Source organism: Clupea harengus, unplaced genomic scaffold, assembly GCF_900700415.2.
Source record: "Clupea harengus unplaced genomic scaffold, Ch_v2.0.2, whole genome shotgun sequence".
NCBI lineage: Eukaryota > Metazoa > Chordata > Actinopteri > Clupeiformes > Clupeidae > Clupea > Clupea harengus.
The window spans coordinates 7,422-30,643 of NW_024880079.1; the positions used below are offsets into that span (position 1 = coordinate 7,422).

Below are 23,222 nucleotides of genomic sequence, written 5' to 3' on the forward strand. Positions count from 1 at the left end.
AACCATGGCATTAACTCCACTGCTATGCTGATGACACCCAACTCTACCTATCCATGAAACCTGATGAAATTGTACATTTACCCAAGATAGAAACTTGCCTGCAAGATGTAAAATCTTGGATGGCTAACAACTTCCTGCTCCTCAACTCTGATAAAACTGAGGTTATGCTTGTAGGCCCCGATCAATTGAGAATGACACTATCTAGCCATCTATCCACACTCGATGGCATCCCAACACCCAATACTAGCATCAAAAACCTTGGTGTAACTATCAACCAAGACCTCCTATTTGACTCACACATAAAACAGATCTCAAAGACATCATTTTTTCATTTACGCAATATTGCCAAAATTAGAAAGTCCTATCCCTCCAAGATGCAGACAAACTAATCCACGCATTTATTACTTCCCGACTAGATTACTGCAATGCTCTCCTGTCCGGATGCAGCATCAACTCAATAAAGAGCCTCCAACTTATACAGAACGCTGCTGCCCGTACACTCACCAGAACTAAAAAATATGAGCACATCTCACCTGTACTTGCCTCTCTGCATTGGCTCCCTGTCAAAAGTAGAATTGATTTCAAAGTACTCCTGCTAACATACAAAGCCCTAAATGACCTGGCTCCAAAACTACCTTAAGGAACTAGTTGTCCCCTACTGCCCCCTAAGACCGCTCCGTTCCCAGAGTGCAGGCCTCCTTGTAATTCCAAGAATATCAAAAACTACAGTAGGAGGCAGAGCCTTTAGCTACCGAGCCCCCCTCCTCTGGAAACAATCTCCCTGCCTCCATCCGAGATGCAGACACCCTACCTATATTCAAATCAAGACTAAAGACATTCCTCTTTAGTGCATCCTATAGCCATAAGTAATTGCGTCAACAAACCCATCACCTGCTGGGCCAGCCAGTCAGCAAGCATAACTAGACATAATGAACACATAAGAAAAAAAAAATGTATATCACTGGGCTACAGACAGCGTATGTTGTACCCTGCAACCCTAACAAGCTTACGACTAAAATCTTCATATGTACCAAACCAAACTAATTGCTAAATGGCAGCATAACTAAACATAACTAATGCTAAACCAAACTAAATGCCAAACCAAACTAAATGCTAAATGCCAGAATAGCTAAACACATCTAAAACACATGCAATACCCCCCTAATCAACATAACTGGGCTACAGACAGCGTATGTTGTACCGTGAAGGAGTGCGGAAGATCCCGGGTACAGCACACGGCGCGTATTGCGACTGTCACCAGCCAACTAAATACTAAATAAAATCCCCATACACCCAGCCAGGCAGCCTCTCTCTCTCTCTCTCTCTCTCTCTCTCTCTCTCTCTCTCCCTCTCCCTCTCCTTTCTTATCACATTGCTAATGCCTATAATAACCCACTCACTCTGTTCTTTTTCTTTCTCTCCTAATCTAGACTATCTTCGCCATGGGACGCTGCTGTAGTCTCTCTACCCGGTCTACCTGCAGAAACCCTCGACCAATTGCACCCACCGCCACTGCACTGCCGTACACTTACTCTACCTCATACCCTATGCTAGCATTTATATACAATATATATTATTGCCACCATTGACATGTTTCTCTGTTCCTACTCCCCTTACCCCTGTAATAGTAACCCTATCAGCACAGTGTATATCCACTAAACTGGTCTTGTCTGTATCATGTATTTACCACTGGATGTCTGTATATATATTATGTACATCTACCAAATGCAGGCTATGTACAACACCTGTTGTTTCCCTTCCCCTTCTGCCAAACAACCCTCCTCCCTTCCCCCCTTCCTATCTCCACCCGGCCGACCTCAAGCAGATGGGTTCCCCCTTATGTGCCGTGGTTCTGCTTAAGGTTCCTTCCTGACTAACAGGGAGTTTTTTTCTTGCCCGTGTTGCCATTGTGCTTGCACTAAGGGGGTTTCAGGCTCTGGGCTCTGTAAAGCGCCTAGAGATAATTGTATTGTTATGGCGCTATATAAATAAAATTGAATTGAATTGAATTGAATATCATTTCTGAAATGCTTATCTTTATGATTACAATCCACACTTTTACATTTGTATGTTACACTTGTCATTGTTAATAGCTGTTTGTTTGTCATTTTCCTTTGTCATTGTAAGCAGTTATATTTAATTGTTGGCCTTAAATTATCCATATTATTTCTCAAACATGTATCTTTAATTACAGTCCACGCTATTCCATTTGTGTAAATACTGAGACAAGTATACATTATTTCAGATGTTGTCAATAAAACTATGATGACTAATAAAAATGGAACTTATTTTGAAATATTACACACTGCCTTTTAGTCCTGCTTAAATGAAAACAATATAGCTTTTGAAGAGAATGAATCCAAGAATGAATCCAAGTCTGCTGGTTCAGTTTATTTGAGCAGTACAGGGGATATTAATGATAAACACACTTGACAAACAAGGGAAAAACTAAAAAAAACATTAGTACATTTCTACAAAGATACTGACAAGCTGATGGAGTAGTAATTGTACTATGTTCAAAGTAGTAGCATTACTATAAATTTGATATAAACTACAAAAAAACTAATTTTACATAGAAAGTTGTAATTATTTTTTAATCTCCAAGTATTTCCAATGCTTTCTACTCATATATTTCACATTCGATAACACCTCAATGGGGATACGAACCCTCTATCTTGGGGAATCTAAAATAAATAATTAAATGCACGGACCCAGAAAAATGCTTCAATCCGATTGGCCGGTAATCTGTTACAGCAATACACGGCTTGCCCCCGCGGTGTCGGGGCCCGTAGCCGGGATTCAAGACATACACGAGTCACTCGACGGGCCCCCTCTAACCAAGTACAGCGACAGGAATCGCTTAGCGGGCCTACCCTCAATCCCAGCACAGCGTCATATTTCCTCGGTTACGCTTATCAATTGCGCCGTCAATAAACAATTAGTAGTGTCAAATGCTATATATACACTTGAAAGGGCAAACTTATCTCAGTCGTGGTATTTATCATTTTTTTGTGAAAAGTAGCAATTTATAACAAAATCATATGCTTATCAAAACACTATTCAATTAAATGAATAAGTTCTTATTTTCTTTGGTATTTTTGTGATTAGCAATGATGATTGCTGGGTAATATGTATGTTGTTGTCCAATGTCAAGTCTCTATTTGATCATGTGACAATACAATACGCTATAGTTATACCAATTCTGATAACCTAGGTCTGAAGGTCTGATAACCTAGTTCATTGAGCACTGCACAGCACAACTTTACTCGTAAGTCGTAACAATGCCTTTTAAGCACAAGAGTGGAAGTAGAAAAGGGCAAAAGAAAAAAGAACAGGAGGAGAAGGCGGCAAAGCCTTCTAAATTAGATTATTTTGGCTTTTTAACTAGCCATCAACTAGTCGCCAGCCAACGGAGTCAGCAGTGCAGCAGTTCAGCTGGGATCAGAATCGCTGCTTCTGCCCTCAGTGGTGTGTCAGCAACCATGCAACAGTTAACAATTTTTACGGTAAGAAATGTTCCTGCTGAGAGTGAAACAAGACTCAGTTCATTGTGTACACACCCATCGCTTCTGAAATATGTAAGGTTGATTAATTAAACACTATTTATATCGATAACAAACACCTTTGATTAGCGGTTTTTTTAGACGCTGTTGTGGAAGTAGGGAACGCTACGATTTTTTTTTCTTTTTTTTTTTTAAGCGTTCACTGGGGGGGCCCGTCATAATATCTTGCACCTGGGCCCGTCGTTACTACGTTACGCCACTGGTTCTGCAGCTCCACTCTCAACAATCTTGGTCGCCATAACAGTTGGTTTAGTTAGCCCCCTTCCCATCATTCAGCCTAGTATTCGACTGACGCTTTTATCCAATGTAACAGAGCAGATATAGCCTTTCCTCATCAGGGCTGCAACTCCTCCCTTCCTATCGAACTCACATTCCTCTCGCACAACGCGGAACTTGGTGTGTGCGGCTCTCGTCATGGCCTCTCTTCGTTCACTCGACGCGCGCTTTGGTGAAGCAGTTCGTGAGGCTCACTGAGAGACATCTGCGGGCATGTCCACACGGATACAAACACCATCAGGTGGACAAAGAAGTTCGACCCGGCAGAGTCGGTGTAGTGTAATCACAAACCTCGTCTATTTTCGGGTAAGAAGGAAACGCATGCAACCGACAACTAGGGCGTAGGCTTTCCTATGACAGTTTCCCTGCCTTTTATTTATTTTAAAAAGCACACAGTTGGTTTGGTTGGAAGGCGTTAGTAGAAGGCTACTGTTTTTTTATTTGTTTCTGCTCAGGAGAAAAATAGCATTTAAGTGAAGGAGTCTGTTAGGCCTACCACTGCGTTGCGTAATACCGCCGCATTAAGTGAGAGAATGAACAAGAATGAAATTGCATAAGATATTTTCCGTTCCAAGAAAAGTGTGTTATCTTGAATGATATTGTTCATGCCCACAATAGTCTAAAAAGTAAGTTTGTCTCATTCTGATTAAAAAAAAAAAACTAAATGTGTGAAGGTGGTGGCTGTGCACTGATAGGGTGTGAAGCAGTGCCTGTGAGTTACATTCTGTGGTTTGGCGACCCGGTTTAGTGAACATAAGGATGAGTGTAACAGATATATTCTTCTGCTAAATGTCAGCGTTTTGTGAAATTACATATATACAAAAGAAATAAATGTCATAATAAATAGGAATGTTGGCTACAAGACACTAGAAGCCCCTCTTTGATGTTTGGATTGGGCCGACAGATTTAGCTAGATTTCAGTGTTGACTGGACATGATCTTGAACAGGTTTCAACAGGATTTATTTAGAGTAAGCCATCTTTGGAAGCCTTTCATAACAATGTTAATTTAATGAGTCATGAGCACCAGAAGGCAAGACAAGGCAAGTTTATTTATATATCATATGTAATATAGCATAACTTATACACATTTGTAATTAAAAGTGCTTTGAAAATTAGCAGATATAAAACAATATGAGTTTGAAAATGAATGTGCATTCAAACTGTTTAAATAGCATATAGTGTGTGTGTTTGTGTGTGTGTGTGTGTGTGTGTGTGTGTGTGTGTGTGGGGGGGGTGACGACATCCCAAAATATCTTAAAGGTGCATTGTGTGTGTAGGATTTAGTGGCATTTAGTGATGATTTTGCAGATTGCAACCAACCAATATAGCCCTCAACCCTCCCTTTTCAAGCATGTATTAGGGAATTAGTAGCGACAACAAACACCCCAACAACAACAACAAAAAGAATAAAGATTTATTGTTGATTAAACTGAGTTTTCCTCTGTTCAGTGTTCAGTGTTCAGACCAGATATTCACTTTGACACGCATTTGATATGGATTGCTGCTTTGAAAGTCCCCAGTTGGCTTATTTTACTACTGCTGTTCAAAATCAATTAGACACTTTACTTTACTTGCTCTAATTGTCTTTAAGATTTCTTCAGATTTGTCTTCAGTGATCTAAGAGGTCTAACAGGTGTTTACTGCTGAAACATATCTAAGAGGTAATTTGGTCCTTTGGTGGTTTGGTCCATTTAGTGAATTATAAACAAGCAGCAGTGCTTTGAAGTCAGTTCTGTGACTTTCTGGAAGTCAGTGTAAGGACTTAAGTATTAGTGTATTGTGAACTCTAGCAGCTGCATCTTTAGTAGTTTTTGTTTTTGAGATGTTAAAAATGTAGTTTTTTTCTTTCACATGGTTGTTAAAACTGAGACTGCAATCAATTTAAACACTGAGGTTTTTAACAGTAAACAGAAGAAGAATCAGAATCACGTATGAAACCATGAAATGAAGGAGCAAAGGAATAGTATATTTTCCGGGTTTTCGCAAAGGTGTCTTTCTTGGAATTTTAAAATAATAATAAACGTACTAATTATGTTCATAAAAAATTATTATGCTTTTAAGTTCCTCTTTTGTTTGAGGGCATCCCAAAGTTTGCTGCTGTGTTAAAGGTTGATGAAATAGACGACCTTAACAGCTAATCAAATACACCCCTCCTTCCCGTGCTCCTGAAGCAACATTGTTTATCGGCTGGAAAAACGTAGGCTTGGTCCGAGTCACTTTGTTTGTCTCCCAGTTACAGAGCCAGGACTGTGCAGCAACACCAGAGTTTTTTAGAGCACACACACTGGACCAACAGCTAGAGTAACATGAGCAGATTTTTGCTGAATTTGACAAATAATGCAGTGGATTATAATCAGACTGTGCCTTTAAGACTCACACCTCTTAATCGAAGGTGTCTCTGGTGACGTGTTGTTGATATTTGTGCTCAACAGCCAATCAAGTTACACCCCTCTCTTTGTTTGTGTGTGTGTGTGTGTGTGTGTGTGTGTGTGTGTGTGTGTGTGTGTGTGTGTGTGTGTGTGTGTGTGTGTGTGTGTGTGTGTGTGTGTGTGTGTGTGTGTGTGTGTGTGTGTGTGTGTGTGTGTGTTTACAGACGTGATGGACTCTACTCCAGATGTGAAGAAGAAAAGGAGCGGAGACTCTGAAGGGGGCATGTCTAAATATGACTCTGAAGGGGGCGTGTCTACATGTGACTCTGACAGGTCGGTAAATAATTTAGTTTGGAAAGCAGTATGTGCCAAAAACAACCAGTTAACCCCAGTGACCCACTACCTCATCAGCTGTTTGACCAGATTGAGAATTGCTGTTTAGAACAAGCATACATGTTGATCCAGATGGACACCTTGAGGTTGCATTCTCCAATCCTACGGTACCCCAAGCCATTTCGTAACTGCCCTATTCATGACTTTGGCAAATTTCTCCAGCTCTGAAATTGCAACTTCATACAGTCAAAGGCCAGCTTACGCATGACAAAAGCCCAATCTGCGAGCACCACATATTCAGTTTACCAGTCAAGAGGGTCTTATCAGTAATACTGCTAGCCTTAACTATGAATTTTCTATGGTCTGAAACCTGTCCTCAGTCACACAGTGTGGAATTGTACCACCTGCCTAAACTCTTCACTGTTTTTTCCACAAGAGAAGGAATCACCTCACCATCAATATAAAACCTCTCTTCCACCATTTTTCCCTTACTGATAAAAACACTTTAACATTGATGCAATTCCATTCCTTGACTTCAGAGGACCCTGGCTATCTAACCTTTGGTTTCTGCCCATTACATGTTTCCTTCTTAGTCTGCTTGTTTTGTCTATGCTGTTCACCAGCTGCATGATGCCTGCCAACATGAAGAGCTTTCTCCTTATTCCCCAAAATGGCCGTAAAGGTGTGCATCCCCTTTCTTGTAGTCAAAGCCATGCCAAAGTCCAAAGCCATGTGGTCTGACTGTGAGTCATCTTCCACCCCTGCCCTCGCTGACTCTAGGGTTATTGTTTTGGTTTGTTCTTCTGTTCTTAGTTGGGTGCATCTACTTGGCTCTATCAGCCACAGATGCTGCTGCTACAGGTTGCTAGTCCGAAGCAGCCCCAGTGGGGTCTATTCCCTCCTGACAGCTGTATTTATGCATTTTGTATATGTATTTTGTATTGTTTGTGTGTGTGTGGGTGTAGTGACCAGAATAGTCTCTCTGAGGGAGGTGTGGGAATACTCACTTTAGGGTTATGTTGTGTTAACAGCGTCCAGCAGGGGGCATCAGACACACAGTCCAAGAGGACAGACGAGACAGAGAGGGACTCTGCTGCAGAACACAGGTGAGATCATGGATGACATTCTGTCAGGCAGTCACCAAAATCCTCTTCAAACCACCTTTGATTCTGTTTATGTCAGTAACGTTCTAGAACCCTCTTTACGCTGTTATATGTATTTTCCCTAGTGGCTCTTCTGAACTGAGCATTGATTGTTGCTTTAGTACTAGTTATGATGTGATTTATTTTGTTCATGTGAAGGAACCATACTGTGTTGTAACAATGAGTATATGAGCTCTTCTGAACTGAGCATTGATTGTTCCTGTAGTATTTTTTATGATGTGATTGATTTTGTTCATGTGAAGGAACCATACTTTGTCCTAACGATGAGTATATGAGTGAAATAAACGTAATTGTTTGTCAGTCACCTGCAAACTGACCCTCCATGTCTGTCAGTGTCTATTACAGTCTAGAACCCCCCTGCATATTCACATTGTGATCATATTGAAAAACCCTACTGTGTCTGTTCAGTGTGTTTATGAGAGAAAATTACTACATTATGGTGTCATGAGCTTTAGTCCTTTCTAATAGATGTGAAGCTAATATATTACAACAGATAGACATTCTGAATCTAGTAGGAATATTGTGATTATATTTAATTGATTATGTTAATATTTTCATTGGTGACGTGTGAGTTGTGTGATTCTGTCATTGATCTAGATGGACACCAGAAGAGGCAGAGGTCCGTGAGAAACTCAGATCCACTCTGAAGGGGAAATTTCAGCATCTGGCTGAGGGAGTACCACATCAGGGAGACACCAGACTCCTCCATGAGATCTACACAGATCTCTACATCACAGAGGGGGGAAGAGGATGGTTCAATAATGAACATGAGGTCAGACAGATAGAGATAGCATCCTGGATAGAAGCAGATCGAGACAGACCAGTCAAATGCAGTGACATCTTTAAACCCTTATCTGGACAAGACAAACACATCAGAACAGTGCTTACAGAGGGAGTGGCTGGCATTGGAAAAACAATCTCTGTGCAGAAGTTCATTCTAGACTGGGCTGAAGGAAAAGCCAATCAGGATGTCTACTTAATATTTCCTCTTCCTTTCCGAGAGCTGAACCTAATGAAGGAGAAGAAAATCAGTCTGGCGGAGCTACTTCAACACTTTCACCCAGAAATAAAAAATCAAGCAATCTTCAGCAGTTCAGAGCACATGTTTATCTTTGATGGTCTTGATGAGTGTCGACTTCCTCTAGATTTCCACTCCAACCCAAGGTGTTGTGATGTGACAGAGCCAGCCTCAGTGGACGTGCTGCTGACAAACCTCATCAAGGGGAATCTGCTTCCCTCTGCTCTCCTCTGGATCACCACCCGACCAGCAGCAGCTCATCTGATCCCTCCTAAGTGTGTGAACCAGCTGACTGAAATAAGAGGATTCAACAACTCACAGAAAGAGGAGTACTTTGGGAAGAGAATCAGTGATGAGAATTTGGCTAACAGAACCATCACACACCTGAAGTCATCCAGGAGCCTCTACATCATGTGCCACATTCCAGTCTTCTGCTGGATTACCGCCACTGTTGTGGAGAGAACTTCAGATGAATCGGGGAGTGTACAAATGCCAAGGACTCTAACTCAAATGTACACACACTTCCTGATCATTCAGACAAGCATGAAAAAGCACAAGTACACAGGGAGAAATGAGACAGATGAAGAGATTATTTTCAAACTGGGGAAACTGGCTTTCCAACAACTGGAGAATGGCAATCTGATCTTTTATGAGGAAGACCTGAGAGAGTGTGGCATTGATGTCACAGAAGCGTCAGTGTACTCAGGAGTGTGTACTCAGATCTTCAGAGAGGAGGCTGGGCTGTACCAGGGGAAGGTGTTCAGCTTTGTGCATCTGAGCATTCAGGAGTATCTTGCAGCTTTATATGTGTTCCTCTGCTTCAGCAACAGAGAGAGAAACATGCCTGACCAACAGCAAACCTCTCCGCTCTCTGCTCTGTTCAGAGCTTCAACACTTCATGACCTACACACGACTGCAGTGGATCTGGCCTTACAGAGTGAGAACGGACACCTGGACCTTTTCCTCCGCTTCCTTCTTGGCCTCTCTCTGGAGTCCAATCAGAATCTCCTAAGGCACCTACTGCCACAGATAAGAAGGCAATCACAGAGCCCAGAGCAAACAGTCCAGTACGTCAAGGAGAAGATCAGAGACGAGGCGATCAGAGAGAAGAATACTTCAGACAGAATGGTTAACCTGTTCTACTGTCTTAATGAGTTGAATCACCATGCTGTAGTAGAGGTCATTGACAGGAGCTCAGGAACTCTGTCTGTAGTCATGCTCTCACCAGGAGAGTGGAGGACTGTGAGGTTTAAGTTTGAGATTTCAGGAGATCACCTGGATGAGTTTGATCTGCAGAAGTACATAAAGACACCAGAGAAAGATCTGACTGAACTCCTCAGTCCAGATGAAGTTCTTCAGAGGCTGGTGCCAGTGGTCACGGCATCCACATCAGCTGAGTAAGTACATTACTGAGAGAGGTAGAGTGACAGTGACAGTGTGACTGTGTGTGTTTGTGTGTGTGTGTGTGACTGTGTGTGTGTGTGTGACTGTGTGTGTGTGTGTGTGTGTGTGAGAGAGCATGAGAAAGAGAGAGTGTGTGTGTTTGTGTGTGTGAGAGCTAGAGAGCATGTGTGTGATATCTGTGATGAGTGGTTAGTGTGTGTCTGTCTGTGTCTATGTGTATGTGTTGTGTGTGTGTGTGTGTGTTTGTGTGTTTCAGGAGGTGCTCCCTTTAATGGGTGTTTTTGTGTCTCTCAGTTGCTCCCTATGATGAGTGAAGGATGATGATGCAGTGTGTGAGGGACACCATTTGATGTGGAGGAAGGGGTGTGTGTATGGGGTGCTATGATGGACGCAACACAGTCTGTGAGTGTGTGTGTGTGTGTGAGTGTTTGTGTGTGTGTGAGAGTGTGTTTGTGTGTGTAAGAGCTTGTGTATGAGAGTGTGAGCGTGTGTGTGTGAGAGAGTGTGTGTGTGTGAGGGCGTGTGTGTGAGAGCATGAGAAAGAGAGAATGTGTGTGTTTGTGTGTGTGAGAGCTAGAGAGCATGTGTGTGATATCTGTGATAAGTGGTTAGTGTGTGTCTGTCTGTGTCTATGTGTGTGTGTTGCTATCTGTGATGGGTCCAGTATTGTGTGTGTGTGTGTGTGTGTGTGTGTGTGTATGAGAAAGAGAGAGTGTGTGTTTGTGTGTCACTGTGGGGTGCTGAGTCACTGGAGTAAGGTTTGGGTTTTGATGTGTGTGTGTGTGTGTGTGTAAGGGGAAGCTCCTTTTAATGAGTGTTTGTGTGTCTCTATTTGATGTGGGGGAAGGGCTGTGTGTGTGTGTGTGTATCGAGCACCCAGCATGTGTATGCGTGTGTTAGTATGTGTACCCTGTGACGAGTGAGTCATGGTGAATGTGTGTATGCCTGTCAAGTTCTCAGGTGTTTTCTGACTACTCTCTGGCCCAACTTGAAAACGGCCTGGTGCATTAATCCCAAAGGACGCACGGGACAACTCGTTCCAACTCAGAATGATTTTTATTTCTTTTACTGGTTGGCTCATTTAGGTTGAAAACCTTAAAAACACAAAAAGTACAAGTTATACAAAAAAATTCAAATACATTTCAAACAATTTCAGTACCAAGGCTTACAACAGTTGGAATTGCTGCAACAATCCCAACTAATTACAGAGTGACTGTTTAATGACTGCAAACAGTATGCAGCATAGGTGTTTAGGAAAAGCACTTCAAACATCATTGTTCAATTTATAATCCACAAAATATACTCAAACAAAAAGCCAAACTCTGCTGCCTGTATGCTGTGCTGCTTGGTTAGTATCATTACACAAATCAATCAACTTATACAACCATCAATGATTATAACAGCACGTTCAACAGCAAATAATCATCGCAATAAAACTCAACAAGTTACTGTACCAGTGGCTTCTTTGGTTGCACCACGAGTAGATCCTTTTCGTGTGTCTCTCTCTCTCTGCTGAAATGTTTGCTGGAGTGTTTACTGAGACCTCCTTTCCTTCTCAGGTGCTCCGACTTAAAATAATGAGCAGGCTGCACTGGCCTGCTAGTGGTGCATTGTGGGACTTGCAGTTTTTTAAGCACAGTCAACCGAAATGTTCATTTCACCTCAACACCTCCCACTTGAGCTCCTGGTTTTTCAAACCCAGGGAGGTCACACCAGTCTCTCAAGCCTCAGACTTGTTCACTTGGTCCAGACATGGCTTGGCCCCAACAAAGTTAGTGCCAGGGTCTGAACACAGTTTCCTGAGTGAGTCCCCTAGGTGAAGTGAACCTCTAGTATGCCAGCGGGAATCCTTCTGATGACTGGTCACTCACCACATCAGTGTGTATGGCTCTGGAGGCCATGCAACATAACACAATTCCCCACACTTTGCGTCTCACTTTTTTCTTCACTTCATAAGGGCCGAACAGGTCCATGGTTGTGAATTCACTCACCCAGGCTTTTTCCTCATTTTGAGAAGGGTCCCAGCCACTCCCTTGGTCCTTTTCTTGAGTGGCATTGCCTCCCACTTTGACTGACCTCTGGTCTGGCCCCTCTTCTCGCGCCACCTATGTGCAGCTCGCCCCACCCAGCCGATGACCTTGACCAGTTTGGACAACCTACTGAAGTTCCTCACTTCCAGAGATTTTTGATTACCCAGCCAGCAGGTTTTCCTTTTTGGAAGAGGAGGACTTGGGTTTGATGCAGTTCTTTCCTCTGGAATTTCATCTCTTAGGCTCTCCTGACGGGTCTGCGGGACAATTTTCTGGACAATTTTTGCTTGAGCTCTTGTCACTACAGCTGTGCATGCCTTCCTCTGGAGTTTGTTTACACTCTCCCTGGCTTTAGCTGCAACCTCTCCAGCAGACTTTTTAGGCCACTTGTCTACTGGCCACTTCAGGAGGTCTGGTCCATTCTGCCACGTTGGTCAGCTTACCGCCTCTACCTTCCTTGAACGCTTTCCTGAAAAGGATTGCCCCTTTCTGTTTGGCAGGTGTAACTAAGCCAACTGGGTCGTACAGTCCAGCTACTTGGCTTAGGAGTCCCCTAATAGTCAGCGGGTTAGGCGTCCCTGGTCTCACCTCCTGTTTGAGAAAATCCTTGCCATCACTCATCTTCCTTTTTCCCTGCTTCACCTGCAAGATTGAGTTGAATGACGGTTTGGTGCCACCAGACGGCTTACGTACCACTCTGGTCCTTTCCACCTCTGTTGTAACTGGGATGCCTCAGTTGTTGAACTCCTGAGGATTTCCTCATACTTGACAGCAGCTGTCCTCATGGAGCGAGCAAAGTGTGTTTTGGACTCGTGTGCTGCCACTTTTACTTCCTCAAACAAGTCGGGGTGTGCTCCGCCCACTGTCTTACCCAATGGGACTTTCCCACAAGACAAGATCTCCTACAACTCTCAGCCTCTGCGGAGCGAGTCTTCCCTCTCGGTGGCTAATGAGGAGTTCAACTTCTTTGGCCTTCTCAATTCCTCAAGCTCGACCTCTGGGAAGAATTTCTGCAACTTCCTAGGTTCAATCACTTTGTGCACTTTGGCAATTTCATCCAGGCCGTAGCAGACAAGTTCATGTGCCCTCTCTGTTCCTCGAGGAGTTTTGACTCTGACTTTGAGCACATATCTTTTAGTGTTCACCTTCATGGTCATTCCACCAACCCCGTGCACAACTAAGGTTATCTTCTCACTTTGTAACCTCAGCCTGTCAGCAGCCTTATGGGTAATGTAGTTAGTGTCAGATCCAAGGTCAACCAGAGTCCCAATCTTCTGCCCTGCATTTGCAGTGACCTTCATCAGCATCATGATGACAGGAAGTTCAGACAGCCCCTTTTTCTCTAAAAGCTCTGACTGGTCTTTAGCATTGCTGGTAACTGCGGTTTTGTTGGTGAAAGCCTTTTTGCACTGTTCTGCTAGTTCTGGGGAAAGTTCAGACAAGAACTCCTCTTGTTCTTCTGTTAGCTTGCTTTTACCTCTGCTGCCTTTTCCACTCTGTTCCTCACCCATTTTTAGTTCTCCTTTTGGGCAGAGAAAGTAATGGTGGTCTGGGGTGCCTCCTCCCTCTTTACAGTCTTTATTTCTGCATAGGAAGGTATCTCTGCAATATCCATCGTCATCATGGCATCCAAGACATTTTATGCACGCTCCCAGCTTTTCTAAGACAGATCTCTTTTCAGGTAGCTTCAGCCATTTAAACTTCCTACAGAAGAAGATTTTGTTTTTGTGTCCACTATCACCACACACACCACACACATCCTCCAGCTCTCCTTTCTCTGTGGTTCTTGTTGAAGCATATTTTCGCTCATATCTATTTTCTGGATGGTCTGATTTCTCCATCTTCTCCACAGTCCTTAGCTGTTCAAGCCTCTCTAGGATTTCTTCCTGGTTTTTTAGGAATTTTAAGAGCATGCCAAAGTGGTTGTCTGAAGTGACATCATTTGCCGGGTCGACCATAAACTTTAACCAGTCTCTTAATATAAAGTCAGGTAACTTACTCTCAATAGATTTTATTACCAGTGGGTTATTCATGGCTCCGGAGTTTCCCAGCTCTGTGAGATCTGCTAGGGCCCTCTCCACAGACTGTATGAGGTCAATGACTTTCCTTGGCTGGTTCCCCCTCACATGTGGCATCTTCTCCAGCTCCTCAAGGATTTCTATTGCGATGGTTGACTTGTTTCCATACCTGTTCTCCATGACTCGGAATATATCCTCAGCAGTGTTGTAGGTTGAAAGTCTGAGGTTCTTTGAAATCTTGTCCTCCACACTACCCAGGAGCTGAATTTTCTTGACTTCAGGTGATCCAGTTGGCTCTCCTTGCCTTTGTAGGCTCTCCCAGTCTTTCCTCCATCTGTGGTATTCTCTTTTGCATCCATTGAAGATGGGCAGAGTGGTTGGCTTGATCTTCACAATTGGTGTGGCTGGTGTGGGCAGTGCTCTCCCCCTCCCAGCTCCTGAAGCTTCTGCGGCTAGTGTTTGTTCTGCAATTCTACGTGCAGTGACGAATTCAGCTTTTCTATGTTCAAGCCTGTTGCTAGCCGTTCTCAGATTCTTGACTCTGTTGTCTAGCTCATCCTTTGATAACGCAGGGATCCATCGCTCCCAAGCTGACATCACAGGAGTGAGCTCCTTTAGCCGCTTCAGTAAGAGGGTCAGGTGCACTTCATAGCACTCCACATTAGTACTTTCCACAACTACACCATTTGCTTGATCAAAGGCATTTTCTGCTTCTAAGATTGCCATTTCGAGTTCATTTTTTTCATACCTTGACCACAGGTTCGTCTGGACAGTATCTTTTACTTCTTCAAATTTAGTTTCAGCTTCATTTTCTGTCCTCTTAATGTCACGCTCTTGCTGCTTTTCAAGCACTACTTCTTCTTCCTCCTCCTCCTCTGGCTTTTTAATGTCAGCCAGTAGTCCAATCCTGCAGTCATCATTGGCATCAAGCAGTTGTCTAAAACAGTGTGAGAGTTTAATGAACTCCTCCTTTAACTCTGCTTCAAGCATGCTGCTTACCCCTCTGGAAATGAAGTTGGCCTGTCTGGTGAAGCTGCTTTTTGCAGTGGTCCTCTCTCTTTTGAGCTGCTTGACCGTCTTCCCCAGCGCGTCTTCTGCCATCTTTATTTCCTCTGCGTCAACAGCTTGTCTCTGGATGTCTGAAGCCGTTTATCCTCAGTCCAGGCTGCTTCGCGTGGTTTTCAACTGTCAAGTTCTCAGGTGTTTTCTGACTACTCTCTGGCCCAACTTGAAAACGGCCTGGTGCATTAATCCCAAAGGACGCACGGGACAACTCGTTCCAACTCAGAATGATTTTTATTTCTTTTACTGGTTGGCTCATTTAGGTTGAAAACCTTAAAAACACAAAAAGTACAAGTTATACAAAAAATTCAAATACATTTCAAACAATTTCAGTACCAAGGCTTACAACAGTTGGAATTGCTGCAACAATCCCAACTAATTACAGAGTGACTGTTTAATGACTGCAAACAGTATGCAGCATAGGTGTTTAGGAAAAGCACTTCAAACATCATTGTTCAATTTATAATCCACAAAATATACTCAAACAAAAAGCCAAACTCTGCTGCCTGTATGCTGTGCTGCTTGGTTAGTATCATTACACAAATCAATCAACTTATACAACCATCAATGATTATAACAGCACGTTCAACAGCAAATAATCATCGCAATAAAACTCAACAAGTTACTGTACCAGTGGCTTCTTTGGTTGCACCACGAGTAGATCCTTTTCGTGTGTCTCTCTCTCTCTGCTGAAATGTTTGCTGGAGTGTTTACTGAGACCTCCTTTCCTTCTCAGGTGCTCCGACTTAAAATAATGAGCAGGCTGCACTGGCCTGCTAGTGGTGCATTGTGGGACTTGCAGTTTTTTAAGCACAGTCAACCGAAATGTTCATTTCACCTCAACAATGCCTGTGTTTGTGTATTGGTGTGTGTGTGATTGGCACTCTGTGATGGCTGAAGTACGGTAAGTGTGTGGGTTGGTGTTGGTATAGGTAAAGGTATGTGTGTGTAATAATCACACGTGGCATTATGTTCCCCCAGGCTGCAGATGTGTTCCCTCACAGAGAAGAGCTGTGCTGCTTTAGCATCAGCTGCCAGATCAACCTCCTGCAGTTTGAAGACGCTGAACCTGACTGGCAATCGTGATCTTCATGATGCAGGAATTCAGCATCTCTCAGACCTCCTCAAGAGTCCCCACTGCAAGCTGGAGACACTAGTGTGAGTGTTAACACACAATAAGAGATCTGTGTGGGGGGGGTGGGGGGGCACACAATGAGGGGTGAGGGGGTCATGTAAGGATGTGTGTACTATGGTGTGAGTGTGTGTGTGTGTGTGTTTGTGGGGGGGGGGGGGGGGGGGGGCATGTGTAAGGGGTGAGTGTTTACACACAACAGCAGACCTCTGAATGGGGTGTTTGATGAGGCAGGTGGGGGGACGGGACATAGTGATGGTGTGAGTGTATCCCTGTGATGACTAAAATATGGTGTGTGTAAGGGGGGCAGATAGGAATGAGTGAACTACAGTGTGTGTGTGTGTTTTCATGGGACCCTGTGATAGGATAAGTATGGTGTGTAATTTAAAGGGGGGGATCCTTCATTGGTGATGTGTGTGTGTGTGGCACCTTGTGTGTGTGTGTGTGTGTGTGTGTGAGTGTGAGTGGCATCTTGTGAAATGTGTAGTACACTTTGTGTGTGTGTGTGTGTGTGTGTGTGTGTGTGTGTGTTTGATTGGCACTCTGTGTTGGCTCAAGTATGGTAAGTGTGTGGGTTGGTGTTGGTATAGGTACCAACACTTGACATGTGGACATGTGGATTACACGGTATGTGTGTATGTGGTGTGTTTGTGTGTGTGATGAATGAATATGTGTGTGATACCTGTGATGACTGGTGTTTGTGTTGCTCTCTGTGATGGGTCAATTATTGTACGTGTGTGTGTGTGTGTGTGGGGGGGGGGGGGGCGGGTATGTGTCTAGCACCCCCTGGTGTGTGTTGGTGTGTGTGGGTGTGTGTGCATGAGTGTTTGTCTATGTCTCAATGACTGAATGAAGGTGTGAGAGCGTGTGTGTGTGTGTGTGAGAGTCTCTATATGTGTGTTTGTTTGTGAGTGTGAGTGTGTGTGTGTGCGTGTGATAGTGTGTTTGTGTGTGAGAGCGTGTGTGTGAGTGCTTATGAGAGAGAGTGTGTCTGTGTGAGTGTGTGTTTGTGAGAGGGTGTGTGGGTGAGACAGAGTGCGTGTGTGCGTGTGTGTGTGTGTGTGTTTGAGAGTGTATGTGGCACCTTGTGAAATGTGTAGTACACTGTGTGTGTGTGTGTGTGTGTGTGTTAGGGGGAGCACCCTTTAATGGGTGTTTGTGTATGTGTGTGTGTGTATCACCCAGTGAGTGTACGCATATGACATCCTGTGATGAGTGAGTCCCAGTGAGTGTGTGTGTGTGTGTGTGTGTGTGTGTGTGTGTGTGTGTGTGTGATTGGCACTCTGTGATGGCTGAAGTACGGTAAGTGTGTGGGTTGGTGTTGGTATAGGTAAAGGTATGTGAGTGTAATAATCACACGTCATTATGTTTCTCACAGGCTGCAGCAGTGTTCCCTCACAGAGAAGAGCTGTGCTGCTTTAGCATCAGCTGGCAGATCAACCTCCTGCAGTTTGAAGAAGCTGAACCTGAATCACAATCCTCTTCATGATGCAGGAATTCAGCATCTCTCAGACCTCCTCAAGAGTCCCCACTGCAAGCTGGAGACACTAGTGTGAGTGTTAACACACAACAAGAGATCTGTGTGTGGGGTGGGGGGGCACACAGTGATGGGTGAGGGGGGGTCATGTAAGGATGGGTGTACTATGGTGTGAGTGTGTGTGTGTGTTTATGTGTATCTGTTTGGTCCTGATTAAGGGGTATGTGCATAGCACTGTGTGTGTGTGTGTGTGTGTGTGTGTGTGTGTGTGTGTTTCAGGAGGTGCTCTCTTTAATGGGTGTTTGTGTGTCTCTTAGTGGCTCCCTGTGATGAGTGAAGGATGATGATGCAGTGTGTGAGAACATTCCCCAGAACTCTGTTCTGCTGTTTGTGAGAGCATGTCTGTGTGACAGCGTGCATGTGTGAAAGCGTGTGTGTGTGAGATCGTGTGTGTGTGAGAGCGTGTGTGTGTGAGAGCGTGTGTGTGTGAGAGCATGTGTGTGTGAGAGTGTGTGTGTGAGAGTGTGTGTGTTAGAGCGTGTGTGTAAGAGTGTGTGTTTGAGAGAGAGCGTGTGTGTGAGAGCGTGTGTGTGTGTGAGAGCGTGTGTTTGTGAGAGCGTGTGTGTGTGTATGAGTGTGTTTGTGTGTGTGAGAGAGCGTGTGTGTGTGTGAGAGCGTGTGTGTGTGTGAAAGCGTGTGTGTGAGAGCGTGTTTGTGTGAGAGCGTGTGTGTGTGTGAGAGTGTGGGTGTGTGAGGGTGTGTGTGAGAGCGTGTGTATGTGTGTGAGAGCGGGTGTGTGTATGAGAGCGTGTGTGTGTGTGTATGAGTGTGTGTGTGTGTGTGTGAGAGCGTGTGTGTGTGTATGAGAGCGTGTGTGTGTATGAGAGCGTGTGTGTATGTGAGAGCGTGTGTGTGTGAGAGCGTGTTTGTGAGAGAGCGTGTGTGTGTGTGTGTGAGAGAGCATGTGTGTGAGTGTGTGTGTGTGTGTGTGAGAGTGTGTTTGTGAGAGAGCGTGTGTGTGTGTGTGAGAGAGCATGTGTGTGAGAGTGTGTGTGTACGATTGTGTGTGACTTGTGAAGGAGTTCTCCTCTGTGTGTTCTGCGTCCGTTGTGATGCGTGTGCAGGCACAGGAATTTGAGGATATTGTTGACTTGTCTGAATCTTCATTGATGAAAGCTCAGTTTCAGCTCGGTCCTCGATGTCTGTTTGTCAGACTGTTGTGTCGTCTGGCTACCGTTCACAGATTCTGAGTCTAGTCCATGAGCATGCGCTGTCTGTCCTGGGTATTAATCAGACCTATCAACGAGTGCTTTGGCCTGGATTAAAGACCTCTTCTAAAGTTCTGCCACTCTTGCCATCATGTCAACTTAAGGGAAAGCCCAATCAGACCATTTCCCCAGCCCCACTCCGTCCTATTCTGGTGATGGCACATCTCTTTGAATGCATAACTGTTGATTGCATGGGTCCACTGCCCAAGTCTGGCCATCAATTTGTGTTGACCATTATGTGCGCTGCAAACCGCTATCCTGAAGCCATCCCCAAAAGCAGTGGTGAGGGGACTGATTGGGTTTCATTCAGTCTGATCAGGGTTCTAATTTGACTTTGAAACTGTTTGCACAAGTTGTGAGAGAAGTGGGGGAGTCTCTCAGCACTTTAGAGTGTTTTCATCAGACGCTGAAAACGATGCTCCGCACATACTGTGTCGACACGAATAAAGACTGGGAAGAGAGACGGCCTCTTCTAATTATGTCCCCTCATGTCAAAACATGATTTAGAAAAACTCATTCATGCCTTTATCTGCAGCAGAGTTGACCACTGCAATGGTCTTTTCACAGGCCTCCCTAAAAAGGCCAAACAGCTTCATCTTGTGAAAAATGCAGCTGCTAGAGTTCTTACGAAAATAATTGACCATAGTATTACAATACTTACACAAGCTGCTAGTAAGTCACAGAATTGACTTTAAAGTACTGCTGCTTATTCATAAGTCACTTAATGGGACAGGACCAAATTCCAAGTTTCCAGGCAGGTGACCCGGTGCTTGTGTTACTCCCTGTCCCTGGGTCGGCGCTGCAAGTGACATTTTCTGGGCCCTATAAAGTGAGTTTCGGGTTTGTTAAACTGACTATATAGTCTGCACTCCTGATCGTAAGAGACAATCTAGAGCAGTGGTTCTTAACCTTATTGGAGGTACTGAACCCTGCAAGCTTCATCAGTGCATTCACCGAACCCTTCGTAATTGGAACAATAAATATGATTTCTTCAAAACATAGGTATATATTTTATTAGTGCACAAAATTAACCATGCATCAGTTGCACACAAAATCACTGTGTTCAAAGAACAAAACCAACAAAACATGAATTTCACAAAAAAACATAACTCAATGAATATTTACTACAAATCAATATGACTTTTGTTCAAAAATGCACATTTTTACTAAGCAACAAAATATTGTAATCTAACAAGGCGAAGAAAAATTATGTGACTCAACGAACCCCTGGGGTTCGATCGAACCCAGGTTAAGAACCACTGATCTAGAGTGTGCCACATAAACATGTTGAAACCTTATGTTGTCAGGGCTTCCAGTACCGTAATTTCCGGACTATTGAGCGCACCTGAATATAAGCCTCACCCACTGAATTTTTTAAATATAATTATTTTTAACATAAATAAGCCGCACATGTCTATAAGCCGCAGGTGCCTACCGGTACATTGAAACAAATGAACTTTACACAGGCTAAAATGAATATCAAAAGTAATACAATAGTGATGCATATTATTAGTTTAGCCAGTTACGATAAGTGCACTGTTGCTTTAAAGTAGCATTATGCAACAATTTGACACTTTTTGAGATATGGTTTTATAGGCAACTAGTTTAGGTACCATCCTCAAATTCATTTTGATAGCATATTATCATGTAAAGGACAGATAAACACCTGTGTATTCCCCACTAGCCATCCAGGATATGCCTTATGCAGTTCTGTGTAACGGGCTGGTACACCCTGCAAAAATGGAAGAAAAGCTTTCACACGCATGACATTGCCAAATAAACTGCCAAATTACACCAGTCAGTGTGTTGGCAAGCTTCTATCAGTGTCAGCTGGGCTGTTGGGGGTGTTTGCAAGGTTTTTGCATGCCTTTTAGGTAGTTAGCTTACTAGTTTTGGAACAGAACTACGTATTGCTGCTTTAAGAGAGCACAGTTGCAAGAGTCAATCAGAAGCTAGAACTTAGATTGAAGACAGTGAGATAGAAGAAAGATGCTAAGTTTGAAACCAATGAGCTAAAGAACTTGAAAAGACTGGATTTGTATTGTTGTAAACTGTTTTGAGTTGTGTTCTGTCTACGCCGGTAGACTGTGGTTATTTTGACATTAGTTAAGTTATTGAGAGATACTGAGAAATCGCGTGGAGCTACACATCCATGCGGCTGCATCCATGCTAGCATCCTAGCTCCACAAAGCCACCGTAAACACAAAGCCACCGTATACAGTCACAGGTATCATAATCCATAAATTAGCCGCGTCGTTGTTTAAGCCGCGAGGTTCAAAGCGTGGGAAAAAAGTAGCGGCTTATAGTCCGGAAATTACGGTAATAAGGCTGAAAGGGTATGTACAGCAGGAGAATCTGTACCCGTTGCTTTAGTGACCACACAGACTTACTGTCCTGAGGCAGATGGGCTAGCTAGAGGGGACGCTGTGCTCTATGGTGATATAATGATAGATGAACTACGGTGTGTGTGTGTGTGTTTGTGTGTGTGTGTGTGTGTGTGTTAGGGGCACTAATGTATGGGATTCTATGATAGAATCTAAATGAGCACGCCAAAGTTGAAGAAGGACCGGAGGACGTAGTCGGGTTTCTGGAGTTTATTTCGGCGTGGAGACCCCCTCTCAGCTGGTGCTCAGAGAAAGGCCTATCTTATTGTAGAGTATCTTGGTATTTATACAATTCAGTCATTTAGAATACAATAGGGGAGAAGTGAGAGGAAGGGGGAGACAGTGGGGTGAGGGGTTCACCTGTGGGGGGAGGGGGGTGATAACAGGGTACAAAGGGTGATAGTAGGAAGGAGGCTATCTAGGGGGGAAGGGGTTTAAATGCCATTTGTTCAGGTCTCAGTGAGACAGACAGAGTACACATCCAAGAATGAGTTACAGATACAAAATGAGGCTACACTTAGTTACAACAACAGAATATCAATATTTCCGGTTCCATCAGATGCAACACAGTCTGTGATTGTGTGTGTGTGTGTCTATGTGTCCCTGTTTCGTGCAGAGTAAGGGGTATAGTGTGTAGTACCCCTTGGTGTGTCTGTGTCTGTTATGAATTAATGAATGAATTAATTAATTAATTAATGAATATGTGTGTGAGAAGGTGAAATCCCTCCCCCTTCTCACTGTGGCCCAAAGGGGGAGAAGAACTGGACTCCCCTACCTGAATGGTTGGGTCTGGGTTCCCCCACCTCTGTGGAGGGGTCCAATTGACTCTAATTGGACCAATTAAGCCCTTGGGCGGCCTTATTTAAGGTGCACCTCATTACTGAATGAGGGAGAGACAGACTGAACATGCTGTGAGAGAGAGCTGTGTGTGAGAGAGAGAGAGCTGTGAGAGAGAGAGCTGTGAGAGAGAGAGCTGTGAGAGAGAGAGAGCTGTGAGAGAGAGAGAGCTGTGAGAGAGAGAGAGAGAGCTGTGTGAGAGAGAGAGCTGTGTGAGAGAGAGAGCGGTGAGAGAGAGAGCGGTGAGAGAGAGAGCTGTGAGAGAGAGAGAGCTGTGTGAGAGAGAGAGCGGTGAGAGAGAGAGCGGTGAGAGAGAGAGAGAGCTGTGTGAGAGAGAGAGCTGTGTGAGAGAGAGAGAGCTGTGAGAGAGAGAGAGCTGTGAGAGAGAGAGAGAGCTGTGAGAGAGAGAGAGAGAGCTGTGAGAGAGAGAGAGCTGTGAGAGAGAGAGAGAGCTGTGAGAGAGAGAGCTGTGTGAGAGAGAGAGCTGTGAGAGAGAGAGCTGTGTGAGAGAGAGCTGTGTGAGAGAGAGCTGTGTGAGAGAGAGCGCTGTGTGAGAGAGCTGTGAGAAGGTACATACATGTAGACCAAACTTGTGTGATCGGTGACCACAGAGTTGTACCTTGTCTGTTTGGCTTTAGTTTTGGTCAGTTTGTGTGTATCTGATTTGGGGTGATCCCTGTTGTAAATTAATAGCTATTTTTTAAGAAAGCCACTGTCTCCTGCGCCGTGTGTTTCCTACCTGCAACCCCATTCCAACCAGCCTACATCCCACATCGTGACAATGTGTGTGCTATCTGTGATGAGTGGTTAGTGTGTGTCTCTGTGCGTGTGTGGCTATCTGTGATTGGTGAAGTATTGTATGTGTGTGATTGTGTGTTCATGTGTCA

At 44.1% G+C, this 23,222-nt stretch overlaps 1 protein-coding gene across 1 annotated transcript; it reads left to right on the plus strand.

Annotated features, from left to right (window-relative positions):
* The first annotated feature begins 3,714 nt into the window (after positions 1 to 3,714).
* Positions 3,715 to 17,941, plus strand: LOC122131230 (protein NLRC3-like). Its single transcript, XM_042706121.1, has 5 exons — positions 3,715 to 4,145; positions 6,434 to 6,542; positions 7,574 to 7,648; positions 8,303 to 10,120; positions 17,748 to 17,941. The coding sequence occupies exons 2-5, from the start codon at positions 6,439 to 6,441 to the stop codon at positions 17,923 to 17,925; spliced, it is 2,175 nt and encodes a 724-aa protein (XP_042562055.1). The 5' UTR covers positions 3,715 to 4,145; positions 6,434 to 6,438; the 3' UTR covers positions 17,926 to 17,941.
* The last annotated feature ends 5,281 nt before the right edge of the window (positions 17,942 to 23,222 follow it).